The 18313-nt window shown below is 42.3% G+C and overlaps 1 protein-coding gene across 1 annotated transcript in view; it reads right to left on the reverse strand.

Annotated features, from left to right (window-relative positions):
• The window catches only part of LOC116507428 (cullin-9-like), a 52800-nt gene that overhangs the window by 24540 nt on the left and 9947 nt on the right, over window positions 1–18313 (reverse strand). Inside the window, exons 5-17 of the mRNA XM_032215550.1 lie at window positions 17919–18057; window positions 12646–12836; window positions 11393–11765; window positions 10993–11185; window positions 8942–9149; window positions 7143–7336; window positions 6580–6788; window positions 5849–6086; window positions 5001–5106; window positions 3530–3757; window positions 3037–3127; window positions 2761–2932; window positions 2081–2186 (exon numbers count right to left, since the gene is read on the reverse strand). Coding sequence (XP_032071441.1) covers window positions 2081–2186; window positions 2761–2932; window positions 3037–3127; window positions 3530–3757; window positions 5001–5106; window positions 5849–6086; window positions 6580–6788; window positions 7143–7336; window positions 8942–9149; window positions 10993–11185; window positions 11393–11765; window positions 12646–12836; window positions 17919–18057 — 2448 coding nt within the window. The remainder of the gene's footprint in view (window positions 1–2080; window positions 2187–2760; window positions 2933–3036; window positions 3128–3529; window positions 3758–5000; window positions 5107–5848; window positions 6087–6579; window positions 6789–7142; window positions 7337–8941; window positions 9150–10992; window positions 11186–11392; window positions 11766–12645; window positions 12837–17918; window positions 18058–18313) is intronic.

Below are 18313 nucleotides of genomic sequence, written 5' to 3' on the forward strand. Positions count from 1 at the left end.
CAGATTCACTTAACAACCATGTTAACTAATTTAATAACTGTAGTGATTCACTTAACAAGTGTGGCAAGGAAAGTCATAAAATGGGACAAAATTCACTTAACAGCAGAAATTTTAGTCCTCGTAAGTTGAGGACTACCTGAAAATTTTAGTCCTCATAAGTCGAGGACTACTTGCAAGCAGTTTCTCTGGATCTTGAATTGCTTCATTCAGCATCAGCCTCTTTCAACATCCTCTGCTATTACAGGAATAATTGACTTTAGGAATACTTTTTTGCATTGGATAATGAAAGGAAAGTAAGCAATAATAAATAATAAAAGTAGCTAAGGCGAGTTAGGGATCTCTACACTGTAAGCTCACTCAATAATTGCTAGACACAAATCCCTGGTCGGGTGTCAAAGTGGCCAGGGAGGTTCCATGATATGGTATCTGCCTTCCTGAGGGAGGGGTAGTGCCTCCATCCTTGAAAGAAGCGGTGGTATACCCCATTCTGAAGAGGCCTCATCAGTCCTGGATAACTATTGTTCTATCTTCAACCTTCCTTTTAGGGAATGGTATTGAAAAAGTGGTTGGGGATTGCAACTGCTGAGGACCTTAGAAGAAAAGGACTTTTTAGATTCATTTCAGTCACATTTCATTCTGGCATTTTATGAAGAGAAGGCCATGGTTGTACTGAGGTGAAGCCAGGAGGGAGGTAGCACTTCTTGATCTCTCAGCAGCATTTGATACTGACAACCACAGCATCTCTCTGGATTAGCTCCAGAGTGGTTCTTTTCCTTCTCTTGGGACTGGATACAGTCTCCCCCACCCAAGGGGGGGGGGAGTGAGGCAAGGAAGAAAGGTCACTTGCTAGGCCCCATATGTGGAGTGCCTTCTCCCCTCCCACTCAACATCAACGTGAGACATGCTACCGAGTTGGGTTTTGATTTCATCAGCCCTGCCTAGCCGAATGAGACTGTCAAAATCCTGTTCTTGTGCCTGGAAACTATGTGGGCAGAACTGGGGAAAAAACAACTTCAAATCAATTCTACCAAGACTGAGTGGCTGTAAAATGGGATCCTCAACATCCCAATTTTGATCACTCACTTCACTTTGCCACTCAAGATGGTATACAATATGAGGATCCTCTTGAACTCACACTTCTGAGAAGTTGGTATCTGTGGCCAAGATACCTTTGCACAATTTCATCTACTGTGCCAACTGTTCCCTTTCCTGGATAGGAAGGCTCTTCAAATAATTACTATAATGGCTTAGTCAACTCATAGCATGATTATTGCAGTGAACACTACAGAGGGAAGCCCTTGAAGGTAATTTGGAAGCTTCAACTGGTCCAGAATAGAGCAGTGGAGGAAAGGATGGGTGAGCTTTAGTATGTCCATGTGACAACTATTAAGGCTGGTTATTACTCTGCTTCCTGGTGTAATTCAAGGTGCTGGTTAAGACTATAAATCCCTACCTATTATAGGGCCTAGTTATTTGAAGGCTCCTCTGCCTATCATGATGACTACCTGGCTGATACAAACCAACAACACTTCAATTAAATGGTGTCATCTTTCATGAGCCAAGAGCACATTTTCCCTCTGCCCTCTCGAATGCAATTTCACCTCTCATGTGAATGGCTCCTACTCTGAAAGCCCTTTGTGGGGTCTTGAAGAACCTGTCTTTTTTCCCAGACTTTAGGCTAGGGTGGTTAAAGTCCATCATTAGTTTTATTCTTGACCAGAATCACCATCTTGTTCTTTATCTGATTTTTAATTAATGCTTAATTGGCTTTCTGTTTGATTGTAACAGTGTTTTATCTTTCTTGTTATATTGTGAGACGCACCAGAATCATTTGGAGTTGTGTGGCACCTCAACAGAATAAATTAATTAAACTGTATCAGAGAATGAAGCACAGATAATTTGAGAAATGGCAAGTTTCCAACGAAATCTCAAATCAAGGATGGACAGCTCAAACAAATGCATATTCTTTGTAGAAGGTCTATGAACCCTGACTGTATGTTAGCAATATAGCAGAAAATCTTCCTTACTGAAGCTTTCTAAAAGCAGACCGGCTTTAGAGGAAAAAAAAAGAAGCACTCACAGTATTGAGCTCACTAGTGATGCTAGATGTGTTCTCTCCTCCCATCACGACAATCCGAGCTGGCATGTAGCTGGAATCCTCACTAGCTACTATTAAAGTCATCTGCCTGTAGCAAAAACAAAACTTTGTATTTGTGTCAGACTTTAGATGAATCCTGGCATACTCACTAAAGTCTGCCTGAGTGACTAAAAATGTTTCATGAAATAGCCCCAAATATATTCCTCTCAAAGAACTCACTACATAGACATACACACTGACATATGCAATCATAACCAACCCCTAAATGTAACTAATCAATCATAGCAATATTTTTTTCTAGGACATTTTACAGTTAAATGTATAATATTGCATTTTTGCAAACAATTATTTGCAAAAAAGGGGGGGGGAGATTTTTAATTTGCTTTTTCATTTCAAAAGTCACTGTGAGAAATTATTTCATCATCTGCTAATCTCACAATTCACCATACTGAAATTAAATCAGACTTATCTACCCCTCCTCCCTGCTTTTGCTTTATTCATTTTGCCTAATAAACAATTCCCAATAACTGAAAAGTTTGCACATAATTTCATGAGTTTCATCAACTATCTGCTTAATTCACATTTAATCATAGAGCTTGCTCTTACCCTGCTGCCTAGAAACTCTCAAAGTCAATTAGCTAACTGCCTCCATTGGGACTTACCTGACTACCACTCCACGATGCATATATACATTGATGTAATGGGAACCTGTGCTACCATTAGACTCCCAATAAGTCTTTGGATTTTTGTCAATCAGTTTATTGGCTCTATGTGGATTAGAAGAGACTTCTATCCTTTCCCAACACTTGTCTTCCTTCACCTCTACATTAGAACCTAGGGAGGGAGGGAGGGAGGGAGGGAGAGAGAATTACTCCTTTTACAGCAGATCTGTACATGAATCCTCCAATTTTTAAATTCCAAAGGATGCAAATATTTACCTTGGCAAAGGTTGCGCAAAAAAACATCAAAAAAGGGAATATTAATAGGTTGGTGGCTTCGTCTATGTTCCTCTATCTGTCCTAGAACCATCTGTATAAACAAAGTAGATAGCAGAATATATTTATCAATAAAGCTTAAGATTTAGTTAAAGAAAAACTTTTATTCTTTAAATCTACTGATTCTACAATGCAAGCTATTCAACTGAGCACAATTTACTAAGCTTCTCTGTCCTACCATCCTTTGTATACAGCCCTGAATCCTATACACACACACACACACACACACACACACGAGTCAGAAAGTTACTTATACCTATACAAGAAGAGAGAACAGAATCTCATAATTTTAAGGAAGTTTTTGTTTTTGACCAAATTTAGCTCTTGACTGTTTGCTCTGATTTATTACAGATTATCTGACCACTCTATTGATACTCATTGTTTACCTGTTCCTAGGCCAACCACCTAATACACACACAGGAAAGATCAAAGTTACCTGAATGCATCCAGCCAGGATACTGGTTGTCATCTTCTTATAAAGGCTAGCATATTTCTCACAGTCAGTCACAAGGTCCCGCAACTCTGTCACCAATAACAAGTTGGAGTTGTGCTTGTCCATAGCTTTGGTCAGAGCTTCCTTTGTGCCTACGCGGCACATCACAACCGCACAATCTTTGTTGGTGGTAGCTAAACGATGCAGGAAACGGATGAACTCCTGCACAACCTGTTGACAGAAACATAATAGCAAGAAAGTGTACAGAAACAAGAGTTTTTGGCAAATAAGTTCCTCTTTCCATCTGTATTTCCTTTTATCCCTCATCACCAACCATATTTTCCAGGGGATTACAACTCTTCTTCAATGGGTCTTCAGGAACACCTGATCAATCCATGCATCATGGGTATGAGATCTATTTCAGTTCAATGACAATTTAATTCTTTTCAAACAAGTTGTGGATCACATGCTATCAGTAAATATAGTGTAAAATCTCTATTTTTTTTTCTCTTGCCACTTATAAAGACAGAAACTCCAGGCATACACTCTATTTGCCCACAAGAATTTAACGTTAGAGCCTATTTAAAGGCATAGGGAGGAGTTCTTGCCTGTAATCAACTGCTAAGTTAAAAATTAGTTTCTCCCAAGGGTATCAAATTTGAGCAGTTCTGAGGATAAAACAGTTAATTTGATCATTATGAAAGTGTTTCAAATAGAAACTGGAGATTATTACTGTTGGAAAAGTAAGCAAATTTTCATGACAAAGATGATGCCTATTTATGAATCTTATGGGAAATCTTTATCAATATCTAGACTGATAAGAACTTAGCTATGCCTGTTCTATACTTGCAAATATACCTACCAGTAGTCCTTGATATACAGTAGTTCATTTAGTGACTGTTCAAAGTTACAACGGCACTGAAAAAAGTGACATGGCCATTTTTCACACTTAGAACCATTGCAACATCACATGATCATAATTCAGATGCTTGGCAACTGACTCATATTTATGATGGTTGCTGTGTCAGGATCATGTGACCATCTTTCCCCACTTTTTGACAAGCAAAGTGAATGAGGAAGGCAGACTTATTTAACAACCATGTTACTAATTTAACCACTGCAGGGATTCACTTAACTCTGTCAAGAAAGTTCATAAAAATGGGACACCATAAAATTCACTTAAGAAATGTCTCACTTAGCAACAGAAATTATGGGCTCAATTGTGTTTGTAAGTCAAGGACTACCTGCATATGCTTTTGGCTTCTTGGCCCAATTCTATTTGATTTTCAATCCAAATTTTGTTTACTAATAATATATATTTACCAGCAGAGATGAAAAATGCTTTTTGCCAACTACATCTGGCTTGAATTGAGAATCTGCAATTTTGTCAACATGCTCACTAATATTTTTCATACCTTCTTCAAATGCCTCTTATTAAACTCCTTTTCCATTTATGTTGCAATTAATTCCTTACCTCCCGTTCACTATTGTGGGTACTCATTGAGGACAAACAAGGCTCAATGCACTCATGCCAGGGCAATGCATCCTCTTGGGAAATATCCAAAAACTTATTCAAAATCCTGCAAAGAGAAGATACTTGTTATAAAAGCGAATTTCAATTTAAGAACAACAGCAGTCTTTAGTTCTTAAGCTGACTGCCTGGACTATTTTAATAACTGTATTTAAAATATACGATAAATATCAGGGTTTTTTGTTTATAGATATGATTATTAATACTTTCTTGCAAAAAGAATACATTTTTTCATCAATTTAAAATGTTCCAACACCATTTGGGATGAAGCACATTCTCTACAGGTGTAGCAACAAACATTTTCTGTATTATCTGATGCCAAATATTCATTTTTATGATTTTGATCACAAAGCTGTTTCTGTGTTGTGGTTCAGTTCTTTCACATACAGCTCAAAAGACTGCAGGCATTTCACCCACTTCAGTGCCTTTTTAGGATTGCAGTTCCCAGAATTCTAAGCCTCTGTGAGAGTGATAGTTTTCTATAAAGTGCAGTGTCCCAAAATTTATAACAATAAATAATTCCCATTTCAAACAATTTCCTGCAGTGTTCTATTTCCTAAGATTATGATATACACAAGCCTCAAGCCATTTTCTTGAACAGATTGACTTATGGTGATGCAGGTCAGCAAGTTATATTATTTAAATTACCTACTTCAGACCTTCCGTGCTAACCTATCCAGAAGAGAGAGTGGTCCCACCACTGCTCAAACCACCCGACTTTCTCTGAATCCAAATACTCTTCTAAAAAAATCTTCCACATTCCATGATGGTAAAATACATCTTCATTCTACCTCATCATGGCCATCTGGACAGTCTTTTCAGCTCCCAACTGTTCTAGGGTCTTCAACAGCAGCAAGAAATGCTCATGATCTGGCAAAATGTCTGTTACATTTCTCTCAGGGTAAACACCCTCGTCACAAAGGCAGTGCTCCAGTGCTAGCACTACATCTTTTGAAAAGCTGGTTTCATGCAGGTTTTTCAGTAGGGTTGGTACATCCATATCTTTGAACTCAAAGGAAGCTTCAGATTCTGTATCAAAAAGGGGAGAGAAGGAGAAGATCTCCCTATGTCAAAATATAATTCCCTGAAATAGGCTATGGAGGAAAAAAAACAGATGCTGCTAATCATCTCCCCAATAAATGGCCACAGGGGCAGGGCATCTTCTCCAGGAGGGCTCCTTCTCCAGCAGGAAAAGATCCCTGGAAGTAGCCATGGGGATAATTAACCTCTGGCCTTCCAAGTTTCAAAACACAGCAAGTGAAAACTATCTCCTGTGATTTACTATTAAAAGGAAGCCTATGGATATTCAGAAAGACATGCTGATATAGAAGAATAAGAAAATGATGATTGTGTGCTTAGGCAATCCCTTCCAACATAATGGAGAGGTTAAGACCTTATTAGATCCTCAAAAGAGAGCACTCTATGAAGCAAAGCCTAATGGAAATAAAACTATTACACAGTTAGAGAGAAAAATGCCAAAAGGATAAAGATAAGCAACTAGAAACTTAAAAGCAATCTCTACCTGCATTCTCCTGGCTCAATGGCAATTTATGCTCAGCCAAACGATTGAGCACTATTCGAGCTAGCATCTCACTGGAGCTCTGGCCTGTTTGACAACAACTCTGCAGGACCGAACGGAGGTCACAGCTTCCCAACTGTTCTGCCAGGCCCTTATGATTGTTGATCAGCATGTTTAATACCAACAGCCCATTCTGCACTGCTGACGAGGCTCTGAGGAAAAGAGGAATGGTTGGCATAAACAACTGAAGCAATGCTGAAGGATGTGGAAGGAAAAAATATTGGAATATGTAATATTCCAACACTAAGCACTCAATAATCCTATTCAGTTCAAGAAATGATTACATGTTTTGAAATAATAATAATCCTATTAATGTCTGTCAGATTGCCTCCGATTTAAAGGTACAGAACAGAAAACTTATCAAAATGAGGCATCAACCGAATTCTCCCTACAAAAGAAAAAAAAGTGAATTCTCAACATTCATTCCTTATTCTTGTTTAATTATTAATTCCTTGAACTTAGTTATATGCTCCTTTATTTCAGTCAAGACTTCATTTTCATCTTACCCAGGTGTAGCCAACATCTTCTCAATAGCAATACAAATTACACATAGTAAATTGTCAGATTCTTTGCTGGAAGCAGAACCAATGCTGGCAAAAATTTCCCGCATCATCTGAGCATCTGAATGATTCAGAGGGTATGATTTCCCACTGGTACCAAGTAGCTCACAGTTTCCAGCACCCACCAATACTTTCAATGCCTAGAAAAACCAAAAGCAGAAAACGAAGATCAGAAATAAGTAACTGATTCCCTTTGTCACAATATTTCATCAGCACCCACTTTATACTTCAGCTGTTTGAAATCTTGTTCAACTTGGACTTTTGTTGAGGACATAGTAAACTGAAGACATTTCTGAAAAAGCAAGGACAACATTAAGCTGAAATTGCTGGCTAGATACTGAATCTGGGCCCAGGAAATCTCTCAGGATAAAGGAGAGATTGTGAGATCGCCCAGACATATTCTGGACAGTGGCTCCTCGTAGCTGGGAGGACTTGGCATTGTTGTGCTTGTGAGTTGAATGATGAAAAGTCAAGGATTTCCACAAAGCTAATAATGTAGCCTTTAAGGGAAGATGATTCCGCTGATCTTCATTTCTTAATCACTGAGTCAATGTCCTTCTATCTTTCAGAAAAGAAGTTTTAAGTTTAACAACTTACTTTTTTCTGGAATTGACACTAAAAGGGAGACTAGAATGTTGATTTTATAAACTGACTAAAGATCAATATTCATCCATCCATTCATCCATCCATCACATTTATATATCTGTCCATCTAATTAAAAGCTACTGTGGTCAGCAGATACATTTAATAACATTCTGAAATTAAATATAAAAATCCTTCCCATAGAAAACTATCCATGTTTTTACATCCAGAAGAAAAACAAGAAGATTAAGTGGGATTTTGAAGATTGGAGACTAGAGAGCAGTAGAAGGAAATAAGTATTATAATTAAAGGGAATTAAAGTATTCTTTCCTAAAGCTCAGTCTGATAATGTGGGGTCGTGTTCTCCGAGCTTGGTGGTTTTTTTGCTGACGTTTCATTACTCAAACTAGGCAACTACTGCAAGAAAACCACCAAGCTCAGAGAAGGACCCCTCATTTCAACCCTGAACTACAAATATTCTCCTTTATTAGTATCAATCTGATAATGCAGAATGGAGCAAAATCTTTTATCAATGGTAGATATTTGTTAACAATGGACACACAAGGATGGAATTCAGGTGGGTTTATTAGATCAAGCATATACTAGATAGGCTGATATTTCTGGTAACCCTTAATGGACTCTTGTTGATTAAGATAGAGCATGAGATTTTAAAGATTTGTTTAAGAGAATGTGGTGAGGTATGAGATGGAAGAGGTTGCTGTATTTTAAGAGATGGTGACAAATTGCTAAAGTTGTTTAAAGTTGTTTATGCTTGCTGAGATAAAGGAGGAATTGACTTATTTCTTTCTCTTTTCTCTTCACATTTTTTAAAAAAATATATACTTTGCATTAATTTTATCTGCACAATTAATTTGTTAAATTCAAACTGAATTTCATGCTGAGAGTTACATTTATGTGGTATTAAGACTTATTTTCAGAACATATTAAAAATGATAAATGTTAAGAATTTTTCTGAGAAACATTCTTCCATAGTTCTAATTTCTAAGCATATTTATTTGCTCTGGTATTTTAATGTATTAATTATTGTTTAATATATACTTTATTTCCATTAAGAGTTAATGGAAAATTCTTCTAAAACAAACAGAGACACACATACATCAAATTCCCACCATCAATTTATGTCATTAATATATTCAACTTACTGCCAAGCCAGCCTGCTGTACCAATGCAGAAGGGGAATATTCCTGCATACAGCCCAGCACAGCACGCACCCCACCTTCTGTAGCAAAAAGGATTCGCCAATCATACTTTGCCATTAACACATAAAGCAGTCTTAATGCTGTCACCATCAACAATTTCTCCTTCAGCTGGTTGCTGAGCAGCTCCACCAGCATCTTCACCATCTTCTCTCTGAGGAGCATAAAAAAGCTTTTAAATTTATGGTTGTGTCTTTATAAGGTTCTGAGCAAATAAATTCTCAGGTGCTACCTCTAGTTTTTCCTAAGAAAAATAAAATTACTAGATGACCAGATAAAAATCAAACCAGGAAAGCTGGAGTGGAGCTCAAGAAAGAGAAGGCCATTGCAAACTCAGAAGACTATGTCCAAAGATATATGTTTCTGTGAAAGAAACAGAAATATGCAACTATATATACAACTGACAAGGAGTGACTCCAGACTACTGTGTTTCCCCAAAAATACAACATGTCCTGATAATAAGGCCATGCCACATTTTTTGGGTGGGCAAAAATGTAAGCCCTCCCCTGAAAATAAGCCCTCTGGACACTCCCCCCCTCCAGCCAGGCAGAGCACCACTCACTGACCTAGCGGTATCCCAAAGGCACCAAGCTGCAACCGGGGGGGGGGGGGGAGCATAGTCTCATGTTGCTTGGTACCTTCAGGATACCACTAGGTCAGTGAGCAGTGCTGTGCCCAACTGGAGAGGGGGTTTGCCGGGCAGCTGCTCTCTTGCGAGTGGGCTCCCGAAACCCGGGCAAGGCCTCAGGGTCGAACGGCTGTGTTGCTCTGTTGCAGCAGCACTACACAGCAGCCATGAAGTGACCACACTCACGAGCAGCCACCCAGCAACCCCCCTTTCCAGCCAGGCACAGCGCCATTCACTGACCTAGGGGTATTACCAAGCCACGTGAGCGCTGTTCACCATCCTCCGGCTCCCGCGGCTTGGCGCCTTCAGAATGCCCCTAGTCAGTGAATGGGGCTCTGCATGGCTGGAGAGGGGTGGTTGCATGAGCGGCTTTTCCGCTCCCTGCTCACGCACCTCCCAGCCTCACGATGCCCTTGCCTAACTCTCCCTGCAGAGCCAGGGCATCTCCGCTGCAGCTGCTGCAGCTGCTGCTGCCGCATAGCTTTTTCTGCGGCTTCCAAAGCACAGAGGTAGGATGCTGTGTCTTCCGAAAGTTGCCACTCTGGGAATACACTCTATGGTTGTATGCTCTGGGAGTACGCTCTGCCTCAGCCAGCCCAAAACCATAGAGCATATCCCCAGAGCGGCTACTGCCAAAAGACTCAGCTGAGGATCTCCGGAGTTTGGAAGCTGGAGAATAGGTTATGCTTGGAGCGCGGCGGCAGCACACTGGCCCTGCAGGGAGAGCTGGGCCAGGGCATGGTGAGGTTGGGAGGCCCACCAGCTGGGGATTGAACAAGCGCTTGCGCAACTTCCCTTTCCAGCCAGGAAGAGCACCAGGCACTGACCTAAGCCGCGGGAGCTGGGGGGAGGGAAGAGCACCACGCAGCTTAGCGCCTTTGGGATATCACTGGGTCCATGAGTGGCGCTCTGCTCGGCTGGGTTGCCGGGTGGCTGCTCATGAGCGTGGTCACTTCATGGCTGGTATGTTGTGCTGCTGCGACAGCGCAACACAGCCGTTTGCCCCTGAGACTGTGCCTGGCTCTTCGGGCACCCGCTCACAGAGAGCAGCCACCCGGCAACCCCAAAACAATAAGCCCCCCGATAATAAGACCCAATCAATATTTTGAGGGTCAAAAGAAAATTAGACCCTGTCTTATTTTCGGGGGAACATGGGAACAACTATTGATAAGAAAGACAAAAAGATCTGGCTAGTGGAAGTGGATGTACTTGGAAACAATAGAAGAAAAAGAACTGGAGAAAATCACAAACTACGAAGACCCACACACAGAAGTAGAATGACTGCGTTAAAACTACAGATACTAAAGACGCTTTATAATTGAAATGCGGGCCTACTATAACTATTGCATATTGAAGGAAGAAAACTGACCTGATTGAGGGTCCACTTTCTACTTTAATAATTTGTCTTTCTTGACCAGGTTCATCTTCTAAGATCTTGATTATGAATCTGAGTCCAGCCACCTGTAGTGCAACCTCAGAACTAGATTTCTGTATTATGTCTACAATATCTGCAAGCTTCTCCAGGGAGTTCCTCTTTCCTGACACTTTCCCACTGAAGTAAGCTGATCAATAACAAAGGACAGATCAGTAAAATAGACTCTTAGTAACTACCCAATCATGTATTTTTTGTTAAACTTTTATTCTTTATTTTCCACAACAGCTATACATGCACTAAATTAGTCTCTGGTTTTCTTCAACTCCACCCTCCCTCTTTTCCCTGCAATTATTTGACATAAATGAGCTTAAATACATATCTTTTTGGCATTTACCTTTGGCTTTTTCATCTGGTATTTCTGGAGAGTAAAGTCCTTCTACGTGAAGAAGTTTATTAAATAACTGTGTATCAGTCTTCTCTGTTGTGGACAGCACTGGAGAAGACATTTCAGCAGAAATGGACTCCTTTGGTTTTTGGGAAGCCATGGCTTCAGAAAAGCCACTATCTTTTGCAGAGGTTATGTCCATACTTTGGCAACCTTCTTCTGAACTTCCCTTGCTGAAGGTGTATTTGAGATAAATGTGGGAATTCTGGAGGTCATTTTGGGTGCAGCCTTGACAGTACTTGCTCAAAAGCGGCAAGAGTTTCCGAGCCAATTCTACTGATATTGACAGCTGAATCAGGCCCTCCTCATCTAGTTCCGACAGCTTAAAATGCAAAAGACAATTCAGTAATCAGAAGTCTATATACATAGTGCTTCTCACATCCAATCATAGCTGTAAAAGGATAAAAGAGCCTGTTTGTCCAATGGACCTTTCATATACTAGGGCAGGAAAGGGCACATTTTGGGCAGTTGGAGGCTGTATTTAAGCTTCTTGACTCTATGTAGAACCATGGGATCCAATGTATAAGAATCACTGGAAAGAATATTGAAAAATCTTTTCAGACTGTTTTTAACATTCATTAATTAGAATGGTGGTGGCAGGAAATGGTAGTGATAAGAAGGTAAAGCATTACCATTCTTACACTTTAGGCCAATCCCTTGTAAAATAGTGCATTCTGATTCTTAATCTGCAAAACTGCACCATGGGAATGTGGTTAGTTTGGTTCTAACTTTCAATAGTACAATTCTAAATGATATGGGGAAGGGGTGGGACAAACCAGTCATTGGTTGTTTATGCCTTTATTAGGAAAAGAACACAGGAGCTGCTCTTCTTGGCTGCCAATTCACATTTCTTAGTTCCTAAAAAGCAGGAATGCTGGAGGTGCCATTGCATTTTTCCTACTCAGATAGCAATAGCACTTAGACTTATATACTGCTTCACAGTGCTTTACAGTCTTCTTAAGCAGTTTACAGAGTCAACATATTTCCCTCAACAATCTGGGTCCTCATTTTACCGATCTCGGAAGGATGGAAGGCTGAGTCAACTTTGAGCCACTCAGAATCGAACCCCTGGAGTGAGCAGTGAGTTATCCTGCAGTTCACTACTGCATTCTAACTCACCGTGCCACCATGGCTGTTTTTTTCTAGTCAGATGCCTGTTTTGTTATGTTCCCTTCCTCCCAAGGAAAAGTTGTTCCATTTACCTGTTCCTCATGATTCTCCTGAATGAACCGAATAATTTCCTGTTGCTCATGTTGCTCTAGCTTTTTAATGAAAAAAAGTAGCTCCCACCATTCAGCCCGACTCAACATTCCAGAACTCTCATATAACTGATCCACTAAGTATGGCAGGCAGTAAAGTCCTCCAAGAGGTTTGCAGTAAAATGTCTGAGTAGCTGCAGAGAGAGAGAGAAAAAAAGCAAAAACTAACTTTTGAACTCAGAGATTTGACTGTCACTTGCCTATATCTTGAGAAAACAGGATAACATTTGGAATAGTTCACAGCTCTACAAAGAGGATAGGTGATATCTGCTATTCTCCCTTCTCCTTTCCAATCCCCAGTACCAGCATTTCCATCACTCAAGATGGTTCTCCAACTCATCAGAGCAAATTTGGAGGCAGCATAAGATACACCAGGGAAGAAGAAATGAAGTTCTCCAATGCGCTGCTTAGAGAATCCAAAGGAATGGGTTAATTTCAGTTTGCCTGCCTAGAGACTGAATTGAAAAAGTTGGCCACGCCTCTCTTTTCATTCAGCCGGTCAGTTTTTTCAATTCAGTCTGCCTGAAGAGGCGTATTTACATTTTCTCCTATACCTTTATAGTCTATTCCTTTGGATTTTCTTTGCAAGCACAGGTACTGCATTTCTTTTGTTATTGTTGTTTCAGTAGTACAATTTCAGTGGGCGCGCTGGTTTTCCCGGTCCGCCAGCAAGAACTGTCACTAGGGTTTCCACATTCAGGGGAATGCGTGTGCGGTGGGCAATTCTACCTGATTACTCAGGCTAGCCCGTAACTGATAGCCGCTTGGTTCCGAGAGTCATGAGTTCCGTGCGCCATTCTCAAGCCCCTCTTGCTGCGCTTGGAGGTTTGGTTCGCCATCTTTCTGACACTGCCTGCTTCTCCATCTGAGGCGCTCAGAGCCACCATTTTGAATTGCGCTTTGAATTTCGCGGGCGTGGGCTGCGCCAAGAGCTGCTGAGTGGTGATTGGATACCCTGGAATTGGTGGGCCGTTGGTTTTGGTGCCAATTGAGCTCCAGAGTAGCGTTGGGCCTCAGCGTTGCGCAGGCCTCCCAGGCCAAGCATTCAACACCGGAAACCAGGCATTCCCACCCGAGGCCACATTTACCCCCACAGCAGGTGGAGGTGGACAACCAAGTCCTGAACCTCCCTAGAGATTTCTGAGAGGTGGACAACCAAGTCCTGAACCTCCCTAGAGATTTCAGGGATCTTATCTCAGCTGCCATCTCACAGGGGGTTGATTCTAAACTCCACAGGAGATCCAAACATTCAAGGGCACCTTCTAGGCCCTCCCCGGATCCTGCAAGGGACCATCCTTCTCCTGTGCACTCTATCCACAGAAAGGACTCGCTCCTGGGTGATGAGGAGCAACGCGACCTGGAGTTGTCAGATGATGAGGGTGCCCATTCCCAGAGGCCTTTTCTGGCCTACACTGTTTAAATCCTTGCTCTTTAAGGCAAAGACCACAGCCAATATGGGCAGCAAGGGTACCCCAGTGGAACCTTCGCTGGGTCTAGATTCCACTGAGCACTTGTTTTCAGAACCGGTTCTGGAGCAAGAGGTTATTCTATCACCCAAACTTTTTCTGGATGTCATCCAGAGACAGTGGTCTCTGCCAGCTGCGGTTCCCCCACCGAGCAATAATGACAAGCGGCTGTTTGGGCCCAGACCTGGAGGGGCTCCTCCAAATGCCAACTGTGGATCCGCCAGTAGCCGCTTTGACCTCTCCCGCCATTGTCCCTTCAGATGCATCTGAGGGGCTGAAGGCAGAGGACTGTAAGGAGGAACAAACCTTCCACAAGTTGCACCAGATAGCTGCCTGGGTGATTCGTGTAGCTACTGCCGCATCCTTTTTCAACAGGACTTCCCTGTTGTGGCTCAGACAATTGCAGTCCAAGCTAGCACCTGAGGACATGCGCCTCCACCAAGATGTCAATAAGTTGGTGGCAGCTTTGGAATTTTCCGCTGATGCCACCTTAGCAGTGGCTTAATTCACCTCCAGGACATTGGCTACTAATATCATATCCCGCTGCCTCCTCTGCCTCTGCCATTGGCAAGTGGACATGGGCTCCAAGTAGCGCCTTGTGCAGCCCCGTTTAAAAGAGGAAAATGTTTTGGGGAGGCCCTAGACCCCATTCTCATTGAGAATAGAGATAAAAAGAAAGTGCTCCCCTCTGTACAAAGGCGGGCGGACCCCAGGTCCCAACCGTAGCTCCCACGGGCAGCCCTTTCAGGGGGATTTGGGGTCCACTGGGCCCCAGTATCAAAGATCCTACTACTAGGGATCAGATCGAGCCCAGGATATGTCCAGATTTAGGGACAGGGGCAGGCAACAGCAGCAGCCCCAGCAACAACATCACTGCTACATCTCAGGACCGTAATGGACACTGTTCAATGTCAGGTGTCCCTGTCACCCGACCGTTGCACCAGCATTCGAGCCCTGGTGAACCAGGTGCTGGCCCAGAGATCAGTGCACCTGTCCATCCTTTACACATTGCTCGGGAAGCTGATCTCTTGCATAGGGATTGTTCCCTGGGCCCGGCTTCACGCACACCATCTTCAATACTTCCTCCTTCCGCACCAAAGGAGACAGGAGCATCCTGGACATTATAGTGTGACTGTCCTCCAAAGTGACCTGCTCTCTCTACTACTGGTGAACCTCTTCTGCCTTCCTAAAAGGTTGTCTGTTCAGAGAGCTGGATCGGTTCACGATCATGACCGATGCCAGCTTATACGGTTGGAGCGCTCACACTCAATCGCAAGGGGCCCAGGGACGCTGGAGCCCCCAGGACCTGACGAACAATATCAATTAGTTGGAACTTCAGGCCATTCATCTGGCCCTTTGGGAATTCAGAGACCTGGTGGTGGGGCGGCACGTGTTGATCCTCACGGACAACGTGGCCACCAAAGTACACATCAACCACCGGGGGGCATGCATTCCAAGAGGCTGATTCTGGAGGCACAGGCACTCTGCTTGTGGGTGAAATCTCACTTCTCTCCGTCAGGGCGGATCACATCTCCAGCTCAACGAACGTGCTGACGGATTGGCTGAGTCTAACCAACACACACCTGCCTCGATTCTTCAGCAGATTCCAGACACCCAGGGCGGAGGGTTAGAGATCGGCTTTGCTCCCTCAAGTCCTGGAATTCCTCCAGGATGGCCTGGATAAGGGACTGGCCCCAAACACCTTGCGAAGACAGATGGCGCCACTTGCTACGGTTCTTCATGGAGGCACGGGCCGTTCCTTGGCACACCATCCCAGGGTTCATGCCTTCCTGAGGGGTGCCGCCAACCTCAGACCTCTGACGGGCCATCGTTACCTGTCGTGGGAGCTTCCCATAGTACTTAAAGCCTTGACATCAGCACCGTTTGAACCTATCTGCTCCATCAGCCTTCGTCTACTGACTTTGTAGGTGGCCTTCCTTGTGGCCATCACCTCGGCTCGGAGGGTCTCGGAATTGGCTGCCCTGTCGGTCCGCAGTGACCTCTGTATTTTCCATCCTAACAGGGTGATCCTCCAGCTTGACCCTTCCTTTCTTATGAAGGTCAACTCCTGGTTTCATAGGGCCCAGGAGTTGGTATTGCCTGACTTTGTCCCCAACCGACGCACCCTCATGAATGGAAATGGCATCACCTCGACGTGCTACGGACCCTTTGATGCTACATCAAGCGTACAGCATTCTTCTGACAGTCGGACGCCCTCTTTGTTGCCTTCCTTCCCGACTCCATGTGACAGAAAGTGCCACCCACCACTATTGGAAGGTGGTTGAAGGCCTATATCGCCAAGGCATAAGAGGTGTAGGGCCACCCACCACCTTGTCACATCACAGCCCACTTGACGCACAGCGCGGCCACCACCACAGCCTGGGCCACACAAGCCTTGGTTGAGGAGATTTGTAGGGCAGCGACATGGTCATCTCCGTCGCCCTTCATTAAACATTATAAATTGGATGTTTATGCTTCAGCCGAAGCTGCCTTCAGATGTTGGGTATTGCAGGCAGTTCATTTGGACTCTGGCTCCCTGGACCAGTCAACTACCCACCCTTAGGTCAGTATGCTTAGGCATATCCCATTCCTTTGGATTCTCTAAGCAGCGCACTGGAGAAAGACCGTTGTACTTATCTGAATGGTCGTTCTCGGTGCACTGCGTGAGAATCCAACCCCGCCCATTCGCAATTAGGCCCAGGGTCATTGTGGGCAGTAGGTTTTGAGGTTAGGAGGGCATTTCATGAGCTTTCATCTTTCGAAACGGCCATGCCTTCCATTGAAAAAACTGACTAGCCGAGTGAAAAGGGAGGTGTGGCCAAGTTTCTTCAATTCAGTCTTTAGGCAAGCAGATCGAAATTAACCCATTCCTTTGGATTATCACGCAGCACACCAAAAATGACTGTTCAGGTAAGTACAACGGTCTATTTCTAACTAATTTGTTAGCAAGATTCTTCCTTAGGAACTTCTCATTTGTAGGCACTCTAGAATTCTACAGAAAAGAATATGCTCAATCTATTTATTTATTTGTTAAAGTTATTTACCGCCTATCTCACTGTAGGACTATAGAATCCTGTAAGCAATTATTCAGCTGCAGAATTTGAATTCTTGAACTAAAAATGCACACCGATTCTACAAAAGCCACCTGGGTAACTTTGGGTCAGTCACTCTTTCAGCCCGCTCAATCACAGCATTGCTATTGTGAGGAAAATAGGAGGAAAGTATGGTTGGATCACCTTACAGGGGAGGTGGGCTACATAAAAATGTAATTAATAAATATTAAATATGTTCACCACCTTAAATTATTTGTTAAAAGAATATAGATGGGTATAAAATGAAATAATACTAAAAGGAAATAAATACTAAAAGGAAATAATTAACATAAAATAATAACATAAAATAATAAAATAAATAGATCTCTAATGCAATTCAGAGAAAATAATATAGTGAAAAATGTAAGGCACAATATAGCTGCTACTAGTCAACCATATTACATTTCTTCAGATGACAATAAATAAAGCTACAGAACTAAAGTATCTATTTTATAATACTTCATAATAAGTATTTTAATCCTAAAAGTAAGCTACCATCTAACCTAAAGTGTAATAATATCTACGTAAACTTTTTTACTTAGATAAAATTTAAGATGTTACTAGTTAAAAGAAATAAACAACAACAATAAATTTATAGCATGCAATAATTCAAACTAAAACTACACATAATTTAGTTTGTAAATTCCTCTAATCTCACCTGTGGGTAGTTTCAGGTTCTCTGTTAAACTAGATACTTTTTCATGTGCTGCATTCTCTTCATTTTGCTCCCCAGAGCCAATAATTTCTATCATGTGCCAGTGCACCCAATAAGTCTGGCCAGTAGATTGCCACAAAACCTGCGAAACAATGAACTACATAGTTAAAGCCATCTGTTCCCTCAAATTCTCCATGCCACAAAATAGAAACAAATACTGCCCAGCTTGCATGGAACAGAAGTACTTATAATTTCATTTATGTTAATGATCAAAGTAAACTGAATCACTTTTTACTATCAGTAAGCAATATAGTTTGGTCTGGTAATTAAGGCACCCAGCTAGAAAGCAAGAGAACAGGAGATAGTCCCGCCCTACTCATAAAAGCCAGGTGGGTGAT

This window comes from Thamnophis elegans, chromosome 4 (assembly GCF_009769535.1).
Source record: "Thamnophis elegans isolate rThaEle1 chromosome 4, rThaEle1.pri, whole genome shotgun sequence".
Classification (NCBI taxonomy): domain Eukaryota; kingdom Metazoa; phylum Chordata; class Lepidosauria; order Squamata; family Colubridae; genus Thamnophis; species Thamnophis elegans.